This window comes from Taeniopygia guttata, chromosome 28, assembly GCF_048771995.1.
Source record: "Taeniopygia guttata chromosome 28, bTaeGut7.mat, whole genome shotgun sequence".
NCBI classification, from domain to species: Eukaryota; Metazoa; Chordata; class Aves; order Passeriformes; family Estrildidae; genus Taeniopygia; species Taeniopygia guttata.
In genome coordinates, this window is record NC_133053.1 from 824,587 (window position 1) to 842,963 (window position 18,377).

Genomic DNA, 18,377 nt, shown 5'->3' on the forward strand with positions numbered 1-18,377 from the left:
CGCGCGGAGCCGGGGGCGGTTTGAGCGGCAGCGCCCGGCGCGGCGGCGGCTCCCGGTCCGGCACGATGGTGAGCGGCGGCACCGGGAGCGGGGAACCGGGAACCGGGCTCGGGAGGAGGCTGGAGGGGAGGGGTGGGACTGGCTCGTCTCTTCTCCCCCGCCAGCGATGGCGTGCCCGGTGCCCCGCTTGGTGCTCGGTCGGTGCCCCGGCCGGTGTCCCGTTGTCGGTCGGTGCCTAAGGCCTTTCTCCTCTCTTCTCCTCGTAGCTGCCCCTGTCCTTACTGAAGACGGCGCAGAACCACCCCATGGTGAGTACCGGCCGCGCGGCCCAGCCCCGCTCCCCTCGCCGGTGCCGTGCGGGTGACACCGGGCACGGCCCGGTACCGGCGCTGGGCCGGCGCCCCGTGACTGCTGTTCTCCCGCAGCTGGTGGAGCTGAAGAACGGGGAGACGTACAACGGGCACCTGGTGAGCTGCGACAACTGGATGAACATCAACCTGCGGGAGGTCATCTGCACATCACGGGTAAGGCTGGAGCACCGGTACCGGGCAGGGGTCACCCACGGCGGTGTCCGCGGGGAACACCCGGGAGCAGACAGGACTGTCACCCCAGAATCTGTCCCCAGAGGCTCCCCAGCCCTGTCCCTGCAGCCAGGCTGGCTCTGCTGTTGTTCACACCGCTCCTATGGAGACGTGAGCCCTGCCTGAAATGCAGATTTAATGTCATTATTGATAATGTCCATTTAATTATTGATAACGCCCATCATGAAGGAGCAGCCTCATGTATGTGTGTGGGTGACTGCACATCACAGGATGAGGGGCTGGGGTCCCTCTTCCCCTGGGTGAGGAGTGGGGGGTTCACGTGCTGTGACGCTGATCCAGGTTTCCCAAAAATCAGAGCCTTTACCTGTCCCAGGCAGCCTCAAACACCACAAACTCTTTGATTCCCTCCAATCTCTTTGATTCCCTCCAATCTCTTTGATTCCCTCCAATCTCTTTGATTCCCTCCAGTCTCTTTGATTCCCTCCCCTCTCCACATCCAACCGAGTTCACCCCACTGAGGCTGTCTGGGACCTTTGCCCTTGGCCAGAGTTGCTCCAGGAGATTGGGATCTGTGTTTTGGGCTTTGACCTCCATCAGAAGTGTCTGGTCTCGTCCCTGTGGGAAGCACAGATGGATGGAAATCCAGCTGTTGTTGTGCTTTCCCAGCCCTGGAGTGCCAGATCCTTGTTCTTCCCAAATTCCCCCTGCAAACCCCCTGGTTGTGGTTCCCGTTGTCTCCACGACAGGAGTTTGGAGTGGTGTGGCTGGGGCACATCAGTGTGGCAGAGGAGACACCCTGAGTGGGGTTGGCAGGGAATTTTGGGGTGGAATTTTGGAATTTGAGGCTGGGTCATGGCAGGGCAAGGAACCACAGTTGAATTTAGTGGGAGGGAGGCTCAGAGGAGGTGACAGCAAAGCCTTTCCCGTGCCCAGGACACAGGTGATGATTCCTTTTCCTTGGAAATTTGCTTCCAAAGGCTCAGTGCTCTGCCTGGGAAGAGCAGCAGCCCAGGTTTTACTGGGAGGGATCACCCAGAAGGACGTGGGGGTGTTGGAGCGAGTCCAAGGAGATCAGAGGGATGGAGCAGCTCTCCTGTGGGAAAAGGCTGGGAGAACTGGGGTTGTCCAGCCTGGAGAGGAGAAGCTTTGGGGTCACCTAATTGGGGCCTGAAGGGGCTGACAAAACCACGTAGAGAAACTTTGGACAAGGGATGGAGTGACAGGATGGAGGGAAGGCAGCGTTAGGTGGGATTTTGGGAAGGAAACTCCTCCCTGTGAAGGTGCTGGGGGTTTGGGATGAAATTCCCAGGGCAGCTGTGGCTGCCCCAGCCAGGCTGGACAGGGCTTGGAGCCACCTGAGCTGGTGGGAGGTGTGGAATTGGGATGATCTTTTAGTCCCAACCCAAACCATTCCACCATTCCACGATTCCATGAGCCGGCACGCAGCAGAGCGGCCTCCAAAAACACCAAAACCACCAAAACCACGCCGGGTGAGGATGGAATCTGTGCCTCGGACTGGTGGCACTGGTGGCACTGGCCACTAGATGGCACGGGACAACGAGCCGGGAGCCGCTTGTTTACCCGGGACAGCCGGAACGAGGAAGCGCCTGCAGCTCCATCCCTTCCTGCATCCCCAGCCAGGCGCATCCCAGGCAGGGTGGGGTTTGCCGGGTGTCTCCTGGGGAGGGAATTGCTGCTCCTCTGCCTTCTCCTGGGCTTGCCCGTGCAGGCAGAGCTGCCCCAAATAACTGGTGGGGCGTGGGGAAGGCGTCCCCGGAGAGCAGGAACGGGGCGTGCTGGTTTCTCCTCCTCTCCTGGGATGCTGCAGGCGCCTCCTGCACACGAGGATGGCTGGGCTGGAGCCATCCCAGCTGCAGCCAGGCCCTGCTGGAGCCGGCTCCCAGTCCCTCCTCCCACTTACATCATGGCCAGGCAGTTGTTGTTCAGCTCTGGCTTCTCATTCCCACAGCCACTCGCTGGGATGAGTCCTAGGGAAGCCCGTGGTACCCCCAGGAAAATCCTGAAACTGCCTGAAAAGCAGCTCAGGGAGGTGGCTGCTCTGAAACTAGACACCTGGAGGTTTTAATTTTTTAAATTTTTTTTTAATAAATGTATAAAGTGCGAGCTCCTTATTCCCCTCAGCTGCTCACATCCCACAGCCAGCTGGCTCCAGAGCTGCCTCGCTGCTCCTTCCACACCCCAGAGGAGAGAAGGAGTGGGGTGGCTCCCAGCTGGACAAGAATCCTGGCCACAGCTGCATTTTTTTTTTTGTTTTTTTACCAGAATTGGTTGTTCACCACCATTTTTAACTCGTGTCTCTTGTCCCACTTTCAATTCCCTTCTCGTGTGGGAAGGGAAGAAAGGCCTTGTTTCCTCCCCCTCTTCTTCTGACATTTTCTGCCAGTGTTTGAGGGAGCTGTGGGACAAATTGAAACTAAAAGTTGATTGTGGGGCTCTGTGTTTTGGGGAGTTGAACCCCCCCATTTTTCACAGCTGGTTACAGATAATGCTCCCAGCAAAGACTGCTGGAGCTCTTGCCCTCTCCAGAAATGCTCAAAATCCCTCAAAGTGACCCAAAAGCAGCAGGTTTTATTTGTGGCTTCACGTGTGGCTCCCCAACAGGACAGGGACAATTTCAAAATCCCTAAAAGTGACCCAAAAGCAGCAGGTTTTATTTGTGCCCTCACGTGTGGCTCCCCAACAGGACGGGGACAAGTTCTGGAGGATGCCAGAGTGCTACATCCGTGGCAGCACCATCAAATACCTGCGGATCCCCGACGAAATCATCGACATGGTGAAGGAGGAGGTGGTGTCCAAGGGCAGAGGCCGTGGTGGGATGCAGCAGCAGAAGCAGCAGAAGGGCCGTGGGGTTGGAGGAGCTGGACGAGGTAAAAATCTTATTTTTTTTCCCCCTGCTTGGAGAGGGAGGGATGGGATCCCTGCCTTTAAAAATTCCCCTCTTGTGCAAGGAGCAGCTCCTGCTGCTCTGTTTTAAAGGCAGGGCTGTGTCTGGGAGAAGCTGGGGCAGTTCCTGAGCAGGATCCAGTCGGGCGAGTGCCAAGGAACAGGGAGGATTCGTGACAGGGATGGGCCTCCCTCGTTCCTGGGGTTGGGCAGGAGCTTAAGAGAGTCTGAACTTGACTATTTCAGCTCCTCCCGGCTCGTTTAGGAGCGTGGCCCTGCAGAGCTGTAGCTTAGCAAGGCCCAAGGGGAAAACAAAAGGCAGTTCTGGGTGAAAATAATGAAAATAAACCAGGCTTTGCCCATGGCAGTGAGAGAAAAAAAATCGTCTTCTCCCCCTTCAAAATGGGGCTTTGGGTTTCCTGATTTGTTAATGTATTTATATTTAAAAAAAAAAAAAAAAAAAGACAAAACTATGTGAGGGTTTGAGCTGCTCCTGAAACATGAATAATTCATGTTTCTGATAAAGGGGAGGTTGCCACTTCAGAAGAAATAGGTCACCAAAACAGCCCTTCCCATTCCGTGGGGTTAGGTGATCCCAGGGCACTTCAGCTGGGGGACATGCTGCTCCTTTTTCCCCCAAATTACCCCGCTGGGAGCCTGGGAGCTGTTTCTCTGCTCTCCCCTAATGCCACATTTTTGGGATTTGTGGTCACCCCACAGCCCCGGGGCTGCTCTTGGCCCGGGCTTCCCCTGCAGTCAGAAAAATCCCGAGTTAAATTTTAGGGGACAGGGATTTGTGGAGCCTCCCTGGAGAGCTGCCTGAGCTCTGGCCGTGCCAGGAATCCTGGCAGGACAGCTGGGATGGACCTGGGGCCATTCCCAGCAGCTCCTTCTCCCCAGATCCCCTGGAAACTCCCAGCAGGCAGAACTGACCTTTCCTTTTCCCTTTATTTTTGTTCCCCTCCTCGCCTTTGCCTCGGCAGGGCTGTTTTTTAGGATTTTTTTGGGGGATAAACAGCAAAGCCACGCTGTTTTCCCCGCTGTGGCAATGCCCACCTCGTGGGGAGCTCCAAGGTGGAGCTCCTGCTTGTTCCCATGTGCAGCCTCAGTTTGCTGATGGAATATTTTCAAGGGAAGCTTTGGCATTTGCTAATTAGCTCAAAGGTTTGGCTCTCATTACCGAGACAAGAAGGGAGGAGGGAAAGGGAAAAAAAAAAAAAAAAGGCAGGACAATTTTGTTGGGAGGCCAACGGGCAGGAGGGAAACTGTAATTGTGCTCACAGTTGAAAGGATTATTGTTCCTGACACTCCTAATCCTCCTCCTTTGACTTCTTGCTTGCCAAACTCAGAAGTCCCCAGCCTTTGCTCCAGGAGGAGCATCCCAAGCACTGCAGGGTTGGGAATAATTTGTGTTTTGCCTCTGGTTGGGGCACGTCTCCTCCTCTAGAGAAGCTCCTGTGCCTGGTGCTTGGGTTGGGTCTCCTCTGGGCTCTGCCTTTTGGGAAGCAGGGTGGATCCACATCCCTTTGTCCCTAGGATGGAATTTTGGGGGTAAATCTGAGGGCTGGGCTCAGCAGCTCCTGTGGATTTTGGGGTTTTGGGATGCTCATCTCACTGCAGCCTCCCCAAAAAAACCCTGCTGTCCTGTGCCCAGAACCAGGGATTGCTCTGTCCGCTTTTTGGGTTGCCCTCACAGCTCTCAGGGGCCACGTTCCCACCTGGATTTTAAATTTGTGGCTTCCCCGGTTCCATTTTTTTGGAAGAAACTTCATTTTACCACGAGATTAACATTAATCACGAGACAGACACGCCAGGGAGATCCTGCTGAACTTGCTGCTGATGGGGGGGATGAGTTTATGCACCTCCTAAATAAAGGTCTGGGACTGGGAAAGGAGAAGTCAAAAAGTCACATTTCTGCTTCTAAGACTCAAAAATAAGCAGGTTTTTGGGTAAAACATGAGTTAACTGAAGCTGTAAGGCGTTGCTGGCTCACGGGGATGCTGATTCCTGTTCCTTTCTGCCCCACAGGTGTTTTTGGTGGCCGTGGCCGAGGAATTCCGGGCAGTGGAAGAGGCCAGCAGGAAAAAAAGCCAGGCAGGCAATCAGCCAAGCAGTGAGGGCCAGGGACAGTTCGGGTTTTGTCACCTCAGGGTTGCCACGTGCCCAAAAACGTTCCCTTTTCCCCCTCTTCCATCAGAGTCAGAGCCCAAAATCATCTTCCTTTGGAAGCCCCTCACGCTTTAATCTGGTGGAGTTTTCACTCCTTCTAGTCAGTAAATCATTGGAAATACTTTTTAAAAATTCGTTCATGGTTAAGGACCGAGGGTCTGCCTTCTCCTGAGAGTGACTTTTCCAGGTTTACCAGGTTTAATTTAAAATATTTTCCTGTTTGGAGGTACCAGAATGAAGGCAAACACTTTCTGGATTGCTTGGATTTTTTTTTTTTTTTTAATACTTGAAACTTGGGAAACTTGTTTTGTTTGTAACAAATGCGTTTTGGTTTAAAAACACTGAACTTGAGGATGTTGTGTCTGTACATGAATAGTCCTAAAGGTTTGGGGGTTTTTTTTTAAACCAACAAACTTTTAAGCTATTGCTTTTCTTCTCCTGGCCAGTGAGTTCTGTTTCTCCAGTGGCTTAAGGGAGGGATGAACATTGGCCTTCAAGGCTTGTTCCCAAGAGAGCTTTGTGACAAATGAGCATTTCCCAATTAGTTCATTGCTAATTTGACTTCAGATTAGAAGTTTCCTTCAAAGGAACAGGGTTTTTTTTCTGTTTTTTTTTTTTTAATTTTTTTTTTTGCATGAGGCTGGTGCACCCCTTATTCCTCGTGGGGGATTTTGAAATCTTTTTTTTTTGAACAGCAACCTGAGTTGATTTACACAGATTTATTTCCCCCCCCTGCTTTGAAAACTCTCTCCCTTCTGCTGTGACACCGAGTCCTGAACTCTGATGATATTTCTCAACCTAATTTCTCCCAGCACCTGGTGATTGACCTCACTGGCTGTACCTGTCACTTCCTTCCCAACCACCAATTATCTTCCCTTGGGGACTCAGGCCAGCGTGTGAACGTGTCCCTGTGTAGGTTCAGAGAACTCCTGGGAATTCCCAGGTCAGGTTACTCCAGTCTTCCATCCCACGAGCAAAATACACCCTCGGAATATCCTGGCTGATCCCAGTTGAGCACACGGGGGGAATGAACAGCTCTGGGTGTGCCTCAACCCCCCCTGGGACGGATGAAACAGCTGCATTTTGAGGGGAAAACTGATATTGTGGCTTGTTTTGAGCAGGTTTGGGGTTTGTACAACTGGTTCTCATATTGGAGCCTCTGCCATCGCCACTGCACTGAAATGGAGTGAAGAACATGCTTTTATAGACTTATTTTTTTAATGTTTATAGAACTGGGCGCAGTGGTGAGTGAGAATAAATCTCCAGCCTCTTCCAGCCGCCTCCCTCTGTGTGTCTGTGATGCTGCTGGGCCCTGTCCGACCCGGAGCCCTTCCCGAGCCCTGGAATCGGGGATAAACCCCTGAACATTCCACTTCCAGCACCAGCCTCGTGTTCTCCGTGGGGCTGCTCACCCCACGCTTCTCCCAGGGAGCCAATTCCAGGGGATGGGGTGATGTGTCCTCCCTCCTGGAAAACTCCTGTGGCATTTTAACAAAGCCCAGGCTGTGTCAGACTTTCCCTTCCCGACCTGCTCCCTCCCTTCGGATCCCTCCAGCCACAGAGGCTCCGTGTGCTGTGGCTTCCCTGCTGGAAAGGGAAACAGCTCCAGCCCTGCTGGGATTTAAGGGCTTTTCTGGCAGCAGAAATCCTGACTGCAGCCATGGGACCTTTGGCTCCAGCTCAGGGTAGAGTCCTCCAAGTGCTCCTTATCTCCTGGGGTCAGGCGATGGAGCTCGTTAAGTTCTGCATTTGTTTAATTACACCACGGCCTTTAGCAGCATTCCCTGCCTGCTTCCCCCTTTTCCTTTTTCCACCTCTGCAGGAATATTTTTGTCCCCCGGCAAAGGGCAGCTGGGTGGCAGATGGCTCCGTGGAAGGGCACAGCTGTCACTTTGGGCTTTTCTGCCCCAAAAATGAACATCTGGGGCTGTCACTGCCCCTGTGGCAGCGCAGGCAGGCTAAAAACAACAACGAAAAAAAAAATTAAAACAGGGAGGAGCGAGATAAAAGCAACAAGCAGAGAGGAGGAAGAAAAGTCTGAGCCTGGCTGCTGGCGTGGGTGGGCGCAGAGCCTGGGCACGGAAAGACCCAGCAAAGGCCACCCTGGAAACCCTTCCCGGGATATTTTGGTGGCAGTGGAGCTGGTGGCAGCCCGGGTTTGTGTCTCTGACCGCGCCACGGTGACTCAGAACTTCTGAGCCTCGCCGAGGAGGCAGCACAGGAATAGTTACACACAGCGACGCGAAGGGAGTGGCTGCCGAAATACTTCAGGGCTGTGCTAAGCAACTAAAAATACACGTCAAACCCTCCTCCTCCTCCTCCTTTTTCCTTTTTAAATCTGTTTTCTTTCTCTCTTTATTTCTGGTTTTTTTTTTTTCTTTTTTTTTTTTTAATTCTTGTTTTTGACTGTTGGAGGCCCCTGGGAGTTCCTCGGGGACAGGGGCAGGTTTGGGGACAGGCACTGGCAGCTGTGACTTCTTGTTTTCCCAGCTCGGTTCCTCTCTCCCTGCCTGTGGCAGTGACTAAGAGGCAGCTTCCCCTGCGTGCCCGGCGCTGCCGTGCCAATCCCGGGGTGCCAACCCTGCTGGTTCCCCTTTCCAGGGGGAGCTTGGTGCCTGGGTGCCCACCTCGTGTCCAGCGTGTCTGGAGGGTCAGCCACTGGTGCCGTGGAGCTGGTGGCACACAGGGGACAGCCCTGGTGGCACTGCTGGGGACAGCAGGAGCCGTGAGGATGCTCTGGTGGCCATGGCCTCGCTCGAGGCTCATCCCAAATCCTCCGGGGTAAATCCAGTGGCGGGACACCGTGACTCAGCGGGGCCGAGCCGGGCTCCCACACCTCCGGGAACGGCAGCTTTGGCCACCCCGCCACCGTGGGGACAGTGGCACTGCCACCCGTGACCTCCCCACGGGCGGAAGGGGTCACTGATTCACTCCCCTCATTAAACGCTCATTAAGAAAATGAAGCCGCTGGCTCGCTGCAGGCGTTGGGTTCTTGCTTTGGGGACAAGGGACACGCGGGATGAGCAGCAGGGGTGGCAGGCTGGCAGAGCGATGGGGGGACACAGCGGGACGAGCCCCGGGGTCGGGAGGGTTGTGCCGGTGGCTCGTGGCTCATCCCTGGCCCCGCTGGAGGCCCGGGGACCGGCTGGCTGCTCCGTGGGACGGCTGGAAGTGCCACCAGCCCAGGCTGGTTCTGCTCGGCCCCGTTGCTGCCATGTGGGTACCCCCGTGCCCATGGGGTACCCCCGTGCCCATGGGGTGCCCCGAGCCGGGCTGGCACAGGGGGAAGGGGACGTTTTGTACCTCCCTGTCCCTCGCCCGCCGGGTTCGGTCAGGATGGAAAGTCTGAACCTGCCGGTCCGGCCGCGGCCGCGCCCCTAATGAGGGGTTTGGAGCGGAAACGGGGACGGCGGCGGCTTCACCGGGGAGACACCGGGGGGACACCGGGACACCGGGCCTGGCACTGCCACCACCGCCCACCTGCGTGGGGACAGCGGGGGACACACGGAGCTGTGTCCGCTCTGCTCCAGCCGGGATCTAATAAACCGCGTTGATTTAGAGTTTTAATTAACAGCAGCTGTTGGCAGCACGGAGGGTCGATGGCAGCCGTGCCTCAGTTTCCCCGGTGCCAGCACCGTGTGCAGCGCTGCCGCAGCCCTGTCCTGGCTGTCACCGTGTCCCCTGAAGCCAGGGCCGTGCCGTGCCGTGCCGTGCCACACCGGCTGCGGGCAGCACACGGCACGCACACACCGGGCCAGCAGCTCGTGGCACCGGGAGAACCGGGGGGAGCGCGGGGTGGGGGGGACTGACACCGCAATCAGCGGCGGCTCAGCGTCAGCCGCCCCGGTGTGTGTCCCGGTGTCCCGGCGGCGCGGGGGCCGCATCCTGCCCGGTGTCGAGGGGGTTACCGGCGGCCACCGGCGCTGCCTCCCCCCGCTCTGGTGATGACGCCAAGCGCTGACGCCGATCCGCCCCCTCAGCCGCCCGCGGGCTCGGCCGGCCGTGACGTCTGCCACCGCCACCGCCGCCGCCGTTAACTCCTTCCCCGGTGCCGCCGTGCCCCCGGCTGAGCCACGGTGCCGGGTCCGCCCGGTGTGACCGTGCCGTGATGGTGGAACTCCCCCCCGCACCCCTCCGCCCGGCCCCGGTGCGCCGGAGGGAGCGGCTGTTCCCCGGGGAAACCCCGGTGCCACCGGGAGCCGGCGGTGACAAACACGCGGTGGCACGGGGGACACGCGGTGGCACGGGGGACACGCGGGACTGGCGGTCCTGTCCCGGTGTGACCTCACCGGTGGTGGCCCGGCTGTCCCCAGGGGTTCCCGTGAGGCCCCGTGCCGGTGCCTGGCCCGGTGTGCTCCTTTATTTATTTGTTTGTTTATTTATTTATTCGTTTCTGCGTCGTGCCCTTTGTACAGCCGGGGCCCAGCTCGGTGCCAGTGCCCGGTGCCCGGTGCCCAGCGCTGGTGGCCGGTTCCTGTGCCCGCTCCCAGTTCTCAGCAGCCAATTTCCATGCCCGGTTCCCATTCCTATTCCCGGTGCCTGGCTCCCGGTGCCCTATGGCCGGTTCCAAGTGCCCACTTCCAGGTGCCCTGTGCTGTTCCCGTGCCCGGTTCCCGGTGCCCTGTGGCCCGTTCCAGTTCCCTGTGCCCAGTTCCAGGGTGTCCTGTGCCCGGTCCCCGTACCCAGTTCTCAGTGCCCCGTGTCCAGTCCCCGGTTCCCAGTTCCCGGTGCCCGTACCCACTGCCGTTCCCGTTCCCGGTGCCCAGTGCCGTTCCCGTGCCCGGTTCCCAGTTCCCGGTGCCCGGTGTCCCATACCCAGTTCCCGTGCTCGGTTCCCGGTGCCCTGTGGCCTCTCCCTGTGCCCTGTTCCCGGTTCCCATGCCCGGTGCCCGGTTCCCATGCCCGGTTCCCGTGTCCCGTGCCCCGTGCCCGGTTCCCGGTTCCCGTGCCCGGTTCCCATGCCCGGTTCCCGTGCCCGTGCCCGGTTCCCGGTGTCCCGTGCCCAGTTCCCATGCCCGGTGTCCCATGCCCGGTTCCCGGTGTCCCGTGCCCAGTTCCCATGCCCGGTGTCCCGTGCCCGTTCCCGGTGTCCCGTGCCCAGTTCCCATGCCCGGTTCCCGGTGTCCCGTGCCCGGTTCCCGGTGTCCCGTGCCCGGTTCCCGGTGTCCCGTGCCCGGTTCCCGGTTCCCGCCCCTCCCTTTGTGCCCATCAGCGCCGCGGGGGCCACGTGCCCGCCCCTCCCGCGCGCTGACGTCATCCCAGGGCCCCGCGCGCTGTTGTCCCGTTTACCGCCGGTCGCCGCGGCGACGGCCGCGGGGGCGTGGCCGGGAACGGGGCGTGGCCTCCCCGCCCCGCGGAGGCGGTGCCACGCCCCGTATGCAAACGAGGGCGGGAGAGGACGTCATCTGCGGCCAATGGGGGCTCGGCGCGGTGAGGTCACCGCGGCGGGGCCGCCCTATTTAAGGCGGCGCGGGGCGCGCGGCGGCGGTAGAGCCGTGTGCGCGCGCGCAGCAGCGGGGCCGCGGCCGGTGCGCACCGGGCGCCTCCCCCGCCCTCCCCCCCATCCCGCCCCGCGCTCGCCCCGGTCCTCCCCCCGCCCCGGCGCCGTTTCCCCCGCAGCCGGGCGGGGGAGGAGGATGGAAACACCTTTCTACCATGATGATGTGTTGAGCGGCCTCGGCAGCGGCTTCGCCCCGTCCTCCGGCAGCAGCGGGCTCCTCCTGCCTTTCCCCGGCGGCAGCATGATGAAGAAGGACGCGCTCGGGATGGCCTTACCGGAACAGGTGGCAGCGGCGCTGAAAGCCCCCGGCGCGGCCAGCGGCGAGGCGGCGGGGCTGCTGGGCTCGGCCGAGCTGGGGCTGCTGAAGCTGGCGTCGCCGGAGCTGGAGCGGCTCATCATCCAGTCCAACGGGCTGGTCACCACCACCCCGACCAGCGGCCAGTTCCTCTACCCGAAAGCGGCCGCCTCCGAGGAGCAGGAGTTCGCCGAGGGTTTCGTCAAGGCGCTGGAGGACTTGCACAAGCAGAACCAGCTGGGCGGCGGCGCGGCGGGGAGCGGCGGCGGCGCGGGCGGCGGCGGCGGCGGGGGAGGAAGCGGCGGCGCGGGCGAGCTGCCCGCCGCCGGGATGGCCCCGGAGCCGCCGGTCTACGCCAACCTCAGCACCTACCCGGCCGTCAGCTACGCCGCCGACCCCGGCCCGTTCGCGGCGCCGCCGCCGCGGCTGCCTCCGCCGCCGCCGCCGCCGCTAAAGGACGAGCCGCAGATCGTGCCGGAGGTGCCGAGCTTCGGGGAGAGCCCCCCGCTGTCCCCCATCGACATGGACACGCAGGAGCGCATCAAGGCCGAACGGAAGCGGCTGAGGAACCGCATCGCCGCCTCCAAGTGCCGCAAGAGGAAGCTGGAGCGGATCTCCCGGCTGGAGGAGAAGGTGAAGAGCCTCAAGAGCCAGAACACGGAGCTCGCCTCCACCGCCAGCCTGCTCCGCGAGCAGGTCGCCCAGCTCAAGCAGAAGGTGCTGAGCCACGTCAACAGCGGCTGCCAGCTCCTGCCCCAGCACCAGCACCAGGTGCCGGCCTACTGACCCCGGGCACGGCCCCGGGGGTCCCGGGCACGGAGCCGGGGGAGCGCCCGCCCTGCCCCGGCCATGGACCGAGGGGAACGGGGGGGAGCGCTCACCGAGCCCCGGGAACGGACCGAGGGGTCCCGGGCACGGACTGAGGGGAGCGGGGGAGAAGCGCCCGCCCTGCCCCGGGTATGGACCGAGGGTCCCGGGGGAAGCGCCCGCCTTGCCCCGGGCATGGACCGCAGGTCCCGGACTGGGGGGTCCCGAGGGGAGGAAGAAGAGCGATGATCGCCCCCCCCTCTCCATCTCCCCGGACACGGACTGAGGGGTCTGAGGGGAGGACCGGGACCGGTTCCGGACGGTGGGCACCGAGCACGCCCCGTTCCCCACGGAGGGACCGGCGGGGGGGGGGGGTTCCCCGCCGCGCACGGACTGAGAGGGGCTCGGGCCGCCCCCCCCGGGCCCTCCGCGCCCCACACATTCCAGTGAGGTCCCAGTAAAACCCCGCACACGGAGAATTGGCCTCTGGCTGTTTGCTGCGCCCGGCAGGGACGGGAAGGGAAGGGGCGGCGCGGGCAGGAAGCGGCGCGGCCGGGTGCCATTTTGGGGTGGGGGGGGGGGGGGAACGGCGACCGGGGGGTTTGGGGAGTTTTGGGGGGCGATGGGGAGCGGGGTGAGGACCCTCCATGGCTGGCAAAGAGCTTCTGGGGGTCACTGGAGAGGGTGAAGGGCCAGGGGGTCCATAGGGTTGTGGTTACTGGGGAGGGGGGTGTTGGGGGGAGCTGGGGAGGGTGGAGGGTGTTGTGGGGAGGGGGTAGTGAAAGGTTGGGATGTTGCGGGGGCTGTGGGGTTATTTGGGCTCTCTTGGGGGGGAATATGGGTATATTTGGGCTCCCCTGGGGCTGAGGGGGTCCCCATGGGTGAGGAGGTGGGCGAGGGGACCCCAGGGCTGCTCCTGGCTGTGGCTCTGCTCTGCCAGACGCTCTCCGTTTTTGGGGGGGGTCGGGTCACCACCACCCCCCTGTCCTGACCCCCAGGGTCACCCCCATGCACCCAGCGAGGCCGGGCCTGCGCTGCTCCCCCCAAACTTCGGCAACAGCCTCGGGCTCCCCGGCACCGCACCGGCTCCTCCTCGGTGCTCCCGTCCCGGGAGGAGCAGCACCCGGGGGTCCCACCCTGTGTCCCCGGGGGTCCCACCCTGTGTCCCCGGGGCGTTTGGGGACGCTGCTGGCGGCAGCTCCAGCCCGTTCCAGCAGCAGGATGGCCGAGCTGGCGGGGAGCCGGCTGTGCGAGAGCGTGGGGAGCCCGGGCACCCTGCCCGGGGGGCTCCCCGGGGACCCCACGCTCGGTGCCGTGCCGTGCCGTGGGTGGCTCCCCGGGGATCCCACGCTCCGTGCCGGGCCGGGCCGTGGGTGGCTCCCCGGGGACCCCACGCTCGGTTCCGTGCCGTGGGTGGCTCCCCGGGCACGCCGTGCCAACCGGCTGCGGTTTGCCGGAGGAAGCGCCGTCCCCGCCGCGCGGAAGCGGCGCCGTCCCGGCCCGGTGGAGCTGCGCCCCGGATGTGCCGCTCCGCTCGGGGAAGATGGACGGGGCGGGCACCTGTGCGGGGCCTCAGTGTCCCCCTGTCCCCAAGTCCCCGCATCCTCGTGTCCCCAGTCCCATCGTCCCCGCATCTCGGTGGCCCCGGTTCCTTTGTCCCCACATCCCCGGTGTTCTGTGTCCCGGTGTCTCCGCTTTCCCGGGTCCCTTTGTCCCCAAGTCCCCACATTCCCCGATCCCTTTGTGCGCACTTCCCGGTGTCCCCACGTGTCCGCGGAGATGGCGGCAGGACTGGCTCCCGGTACCGGGGCTCTCACGGTCCCGTGGCGGGAGGTGGGCGGGGGAAGCAGGGCCGGGTTTGGGGGGAGTTTTGGGGTGGGCTGCCCCCGGTGCCCGCGGGCTCCCCCCGGTGCCCGTGGGGTCCCGGCGCTGCGGTGCCGCCCGGTACCGACAGGGGGCGCCCCGCCTCCCCCGGGGCGGATAAAGGCGGCGGCACCGGCACCGGCACCGGGCGGGATGGCCCGGGGCGCGCTCCGCCTGCTCTGCTGCGCCGCTGCCCTGCTCGCTGCCGCAGGTACCGGGCACCGGGGGGTTCCACGGGGTCCCGGGGGCGCGTGGGATCTGCGGCACCGGGGGGTGGGTGCTTCCCGGTACCAGCGGTGGGTGTGTCTGTGGCCTCTCCTTGCCCAGTTCCACGTACCGGGAGAAGCGTCCGGGGCACCGGGAAGCTCGGGGGGGTGACACGTGTTGCCTCGCGGTCTGCACGGGCGGCCCGGTGGGGCACTGGGGGGGTCCCGTGTCCCTCCCGGGGCTGGGGTCACCGGGGGGCTGCTCCCCGGGCTGCCGGACCGGAGCACGCTGCCCCTCCCGGGCGGTGCGGCGCCGGGGCTGCCGAACCGGCTGGTCCTGGCACGGGTACCCTGGCACGGGTACCCTGGCACGGGTACCCTGGCACGGGTACCCTGGCACCTCACCAGCACTCCCGGGGCAAAGGTGTCCCCGGTATCCCGCACCTCTGTGGGCCCCCGTTTCCAGCCCGGGCCCCCCGCACCCTCCCCGCACCCCGAGGGGCCTCAGCTCACCCATCCTGGCACACTGGGTGCTGGGTGCCGTGCCATCCTGGCAAAGGTGCCAGCTGGGTGGGGACAGCCCGTCCCGGTGGGCCTGGCACCACGCTGTGCCCCTGGGTGCCGGCTGCGCCCCTGGGTGCCGCTGTGCCACGGGGCATTTCTGCCCGGTGTCCCCCTGGGGCCAGCCTGGACTTGCTCCTCCTCTTGTGCAAACAGGATTTGGGCAGATAAGGGGCACTGCCAGCGCAGATAAGGGGCACTGCCAGCGCTGCCCGGCCAACCTGCTCTGTCCCGGGAGAGTCCCCACCGTGCCAGGCCCCGAGGGTGCCACAAGGGCTGGGTCGGTGCTGTCCCTGTGCCTTGGCACTGCCCGCTGCTGCCAGGCTGCTCTGCTCGTGCCCAGCAGTGCCGTGCCCGTGCCAGCTCGGGGAGCTCTTTGTGATTCTGGATTTCTGGGCTTTGGTACTGGTGAAATCCCGGTTTTCTGTGGGATAAAAACCAGCTGGGAAATGATCCCTGGGAGGTGGGGCGGGTGCTGCTGCCCTGCCAGGACCCTGCCATGGGGTTGCTCAGCAGCTCTCTCCTCCACGGTCTGGGGCCAGGACCTGCCACCGCGGTGTCTCGGGACAGCTCAGGGACAGCCGTGTCACCGTCTCCACCTCGTTCAGCCAGAGCAGCAGCCGGGGGACTCGGGGGGGTGAGTCTGTCTGGCCGTGACCTGGGAGCACTCAATGCATCTCTGTCCACAGCAGCAACTTCATCCAGTACCTTGGGACCAACAACATCTCCATCCAACACCACCACAACAACAACACCTCCATCATCTCCATCCAACACCACCACAACAAAATCTCCATCCAGCACCACCACAACAACACCTCCATCATCTCCATCCAGCACCACCACCACCACCACATCTCCATCATCTCCATCCACCACCACCACCACAACAACTCCATCCAGTACCTCAGAACCAACAAAATCTCCATCCAACACCACCACAACTCCATCCAGTACCTCGAGATCAACGCCTCCATCATCTCCATCCAGCACCGCCATATCTCCATCTTCAGCCGGGACACCGGGATCAACACCTTTGCCACCCTCATCCAACGCCACCACGGCACCAACTCCATCCCACACGAGTGTGTCCAGATCCACCGAGCGTCCCCCCAACTCCCCCCCGCCGCCAGCCCCACCCTCAGCCAGGCCCTCCTCTGGGCCTGCCTCTCCCGGCTCCCCCGTGCCCACCGTGGGCCCCAGCAGTGGCAGCGCTGTCCCCAGCAGCCCCAGAGTGACAGCAGCCCCCGGCAGCACCGCTGGCAGCTCCGGTGAGAGCCGGGCTGGGGGCGCTGGGCAGATGGGGCACCTGGGGATGGGCACGGGTCCCCTGGAACCCCCACTTGGGGCTGCACTCGCAGGTGGGCTCAGGGGTGCCCAGAGCCCCCCTGGCTGCTCCCCACTCCTTGGGGGGGTGTTGAGGGCTCCCCGTTCCCCTCCAGTCTCTGCCAGGGGGCACAGGGTGCCACAGGAGGTGGGTGCCAGGTCTGTGATGGGGTGACAGGAGCCAGGCTCCAGCCACCCCTTTCTCCGTGGTGCTTGGAGGCTGGGCACGACCTTCAGTGGGGGATAACGGGGTGTTGGGGGGGATAATGGGGTGCTGGGGGGGATAATGGGGTGCCAGGAGGATAATGGGGTGCCAGGGAGGATAGCATGGTGCCAGGGGGAATAATGGAATGCTGGGGGGGATAACGGGATGCCGGGGGGAATAATGGGGTGCTGTGGGGGAATAATGGGGTACTGGGGGGGAATAATGGGGTGCTGGGGGGATAATGGGGTGCCAGGGGAATAATGGGGTGCTGGGGGGAATAATGGGGTGCTGGTGGGGGGGAATAACGGGGTGCTGGGGGGATAATGGGGTGCCAGGGGAATAATGGGGTGCCAGGGAGGATAGCATGGTGCTGGGGGGAATAATGGGGTGCTGGGGGGGATAATGGGATGCTGGGGGGGGATAATGGGATGCTAGGAGGAATGGCGGGGAGCCGGGGGGAATAACGGGGTGCCAGGGGAATAACGGGGAGCCGGGGGAATAACGGGGTGCCCATCTCGCCCCCCAGAGCAGCACCCCACTGAGCTGAGCCCCGCTGCGGTGGCCCTGGTCTCGCTGGCCGTGTGCCTGCTGGTGGCGGGGGTGGCCGCGCTGCTGGTGCGGCGCTCCCGGCGCGGCTCCCCCCGCTTCCAGCACCTGGATGAGGTGCCCATGGTGCGTGCGGGGCCCGGGGGTGGCCGGGGGGATTTGTGGGGGGCAGCAGGTCGGGGCTGCAGGCGCTCACCCCTCTCTCCTTCTCTTCTTCCCCAGAGCAAAGTGATGGAGGGGTGCCCCGTTCCCCCCCCGACCCCCAGCTGACGCCCCCCGCCGCAGCCCCCCGGGCTCCCCACGCTGCCGAATAAAGACTCCGCTGCTCTGCCTCCGGTTTCCCGTCTGCCATGTGCTCCGCAGCCCGCCCGGGGAAAACCCCCGTTCCCGGGGGCGGCCCCGGCCGCTTTCGGGGTGCCCCGGGCCGGCGGAGGGGGGCGCGGGGAGGTGCCGGGGCTGGGGGGGCCGCGCAGCCCCCGCGGCGGGGTGGGATGGGAGGGAGCGAGCGGCCAGGCACGCACGGCGCTTTCCTTCTGCTCCGCTGCACTCGGCGGGGCCGCGCCAGCCGCCAGGACCGGGCACCGGTGAGGGGCTGCGGGCGGGCCCGGGGGGCTGGCGGCGGCGGGGACCCCCGTGCCGGGCGGCGGTGCTGACTGGGGTTGGGATGAGGCCGCTGCCGGTGCTGCAAAATCCCGGGGGGCTCGGTGCTGGCGGCTCTGGGGGCATCGCCGTGCGCCCCGGTGCGCCCCGGTGCGCCCCGGTTCTCGGGGACGGTGGTGGCCGGTGGCCGGGGTGGTTCATTAACGTGGCACCGGTGGGTGCTGCGGGCTGGGGGCCTCAGAGCCGTGTCCCTGTCCCCATCCAGCCCACGGGAGCACCGGGAGTGGGGCGGGGGGTCCCGAAACTCGAGGTGTAGGGGCTGAGCCCGGGCGAGACCCGGTGGCCAGAAATCCCGGTGGGGAGGAGCCCGCGTGTCCCGGGCCGGGGTGTCCCCGAGGTGTCCCCGGGGTGTCCCCAGCGGCGGGAGGGGGGTCCCCGCCCGGCCGCGGCTCCCGGAGCTCCCCCCGCAGGGACGGCGATGAGACGGAGCCGGACAGCGCTGCCCTTCCTCGGCGCGGAGGTGAGACCGGCACCGGGAGGCACCGGGAGGCACCGGGAGGCACCGGGAGGCACCGGGAGGGCGAGGGGTGTCCCCGGTATGAGCGTCCCAGCGCCGGGCCCCCGGGCAGCAATAACCGTGCTGGCGGCGCTGAGCGGGAGTTAATTATCCCCTTAATGGGCGGTTAATTATTATTCACATCTGCGTAATTGCTCGCCGGCCCCGGCGGTTTTTCCGGCGGGGTCCCGGGGGAAGTCGGGGGGGTCCTGTCCGGTGGCGGCGGGAGCAGGAGGCGGAGGAGGACGGGGGTGCTCCCGGTGCTCGGTGCGCTGCGGGCGGAGCCGCTCCGGTGCA

The 18,377-nt window shown here is 63.4% G+C and overlaps 3 protein-coding genes across 3 annotated transcripts; all 3 read left to right on the top strand.

Annotated features, from left to right (window-relative positions):
* Positions 1-49: 49 nt before the first annotated feature.
* On the top strand, positions 50-5,963 carry LSM4 (LSM4 homolog, U6 small nuclear RNA and mRNA degradation associated). Its single transcript, NM_001245518.1, is given in 5 exon segments — positions 50-68; positions 267-308; positions 426-524; positions 3,247-3,430; positions 5,475-5,963. Coding segments are annotated over 5 exon segments (417 nt in total). The 5' UTR covers positions 50-65; the 3' UTR covers positions 5,564-5,963.
* Positions 5,964-11,097: 5,134 nt separating this feature from the next.
* Positions 11,098-12,696, top strand: JUND (JunD proto-oncogene, AP-1 transcription factor subunit). Its single transcript, XM_041721626.2, has one exon. The coding sequence runs from the start codon at positions 11,252-11,254 to the stop codon at positions 12,194-12,196; it is 945 nt and encodes a 314-aa protein (XP_041577560.2). The 5' UTR covers positions 11,098-11,251; the 3' UTR covers positions 12,197-12,696.
* A 926-nt stretch (positions 12,697-13,622) lies between these two features.
* Positions 13,623-17,255, top strand: CIST1 (colon, intestine and stomach enriched 1). Its single transcript, XM_072919478.1, has 4 exons — positions 13,623-14,291; positions 15,537-16,118; positions 16,905-17,050; positions 17,147-17,255. The coding sequence occupies exons 1-4, from the start codon at positions 13,997-13,999 to the stop codon at positions 17,192-17,194; spliced, it is 1,071 nt and encodes a 356-aa protein (XP_072775579.1). The 5' UTR covers positions 13,623-13,996; the 3' UTR covers positions 17,195-17,255.
* The last annotated feature ends 1,122 nt before the right edge of the window (positions 17,256-18,377 follow it).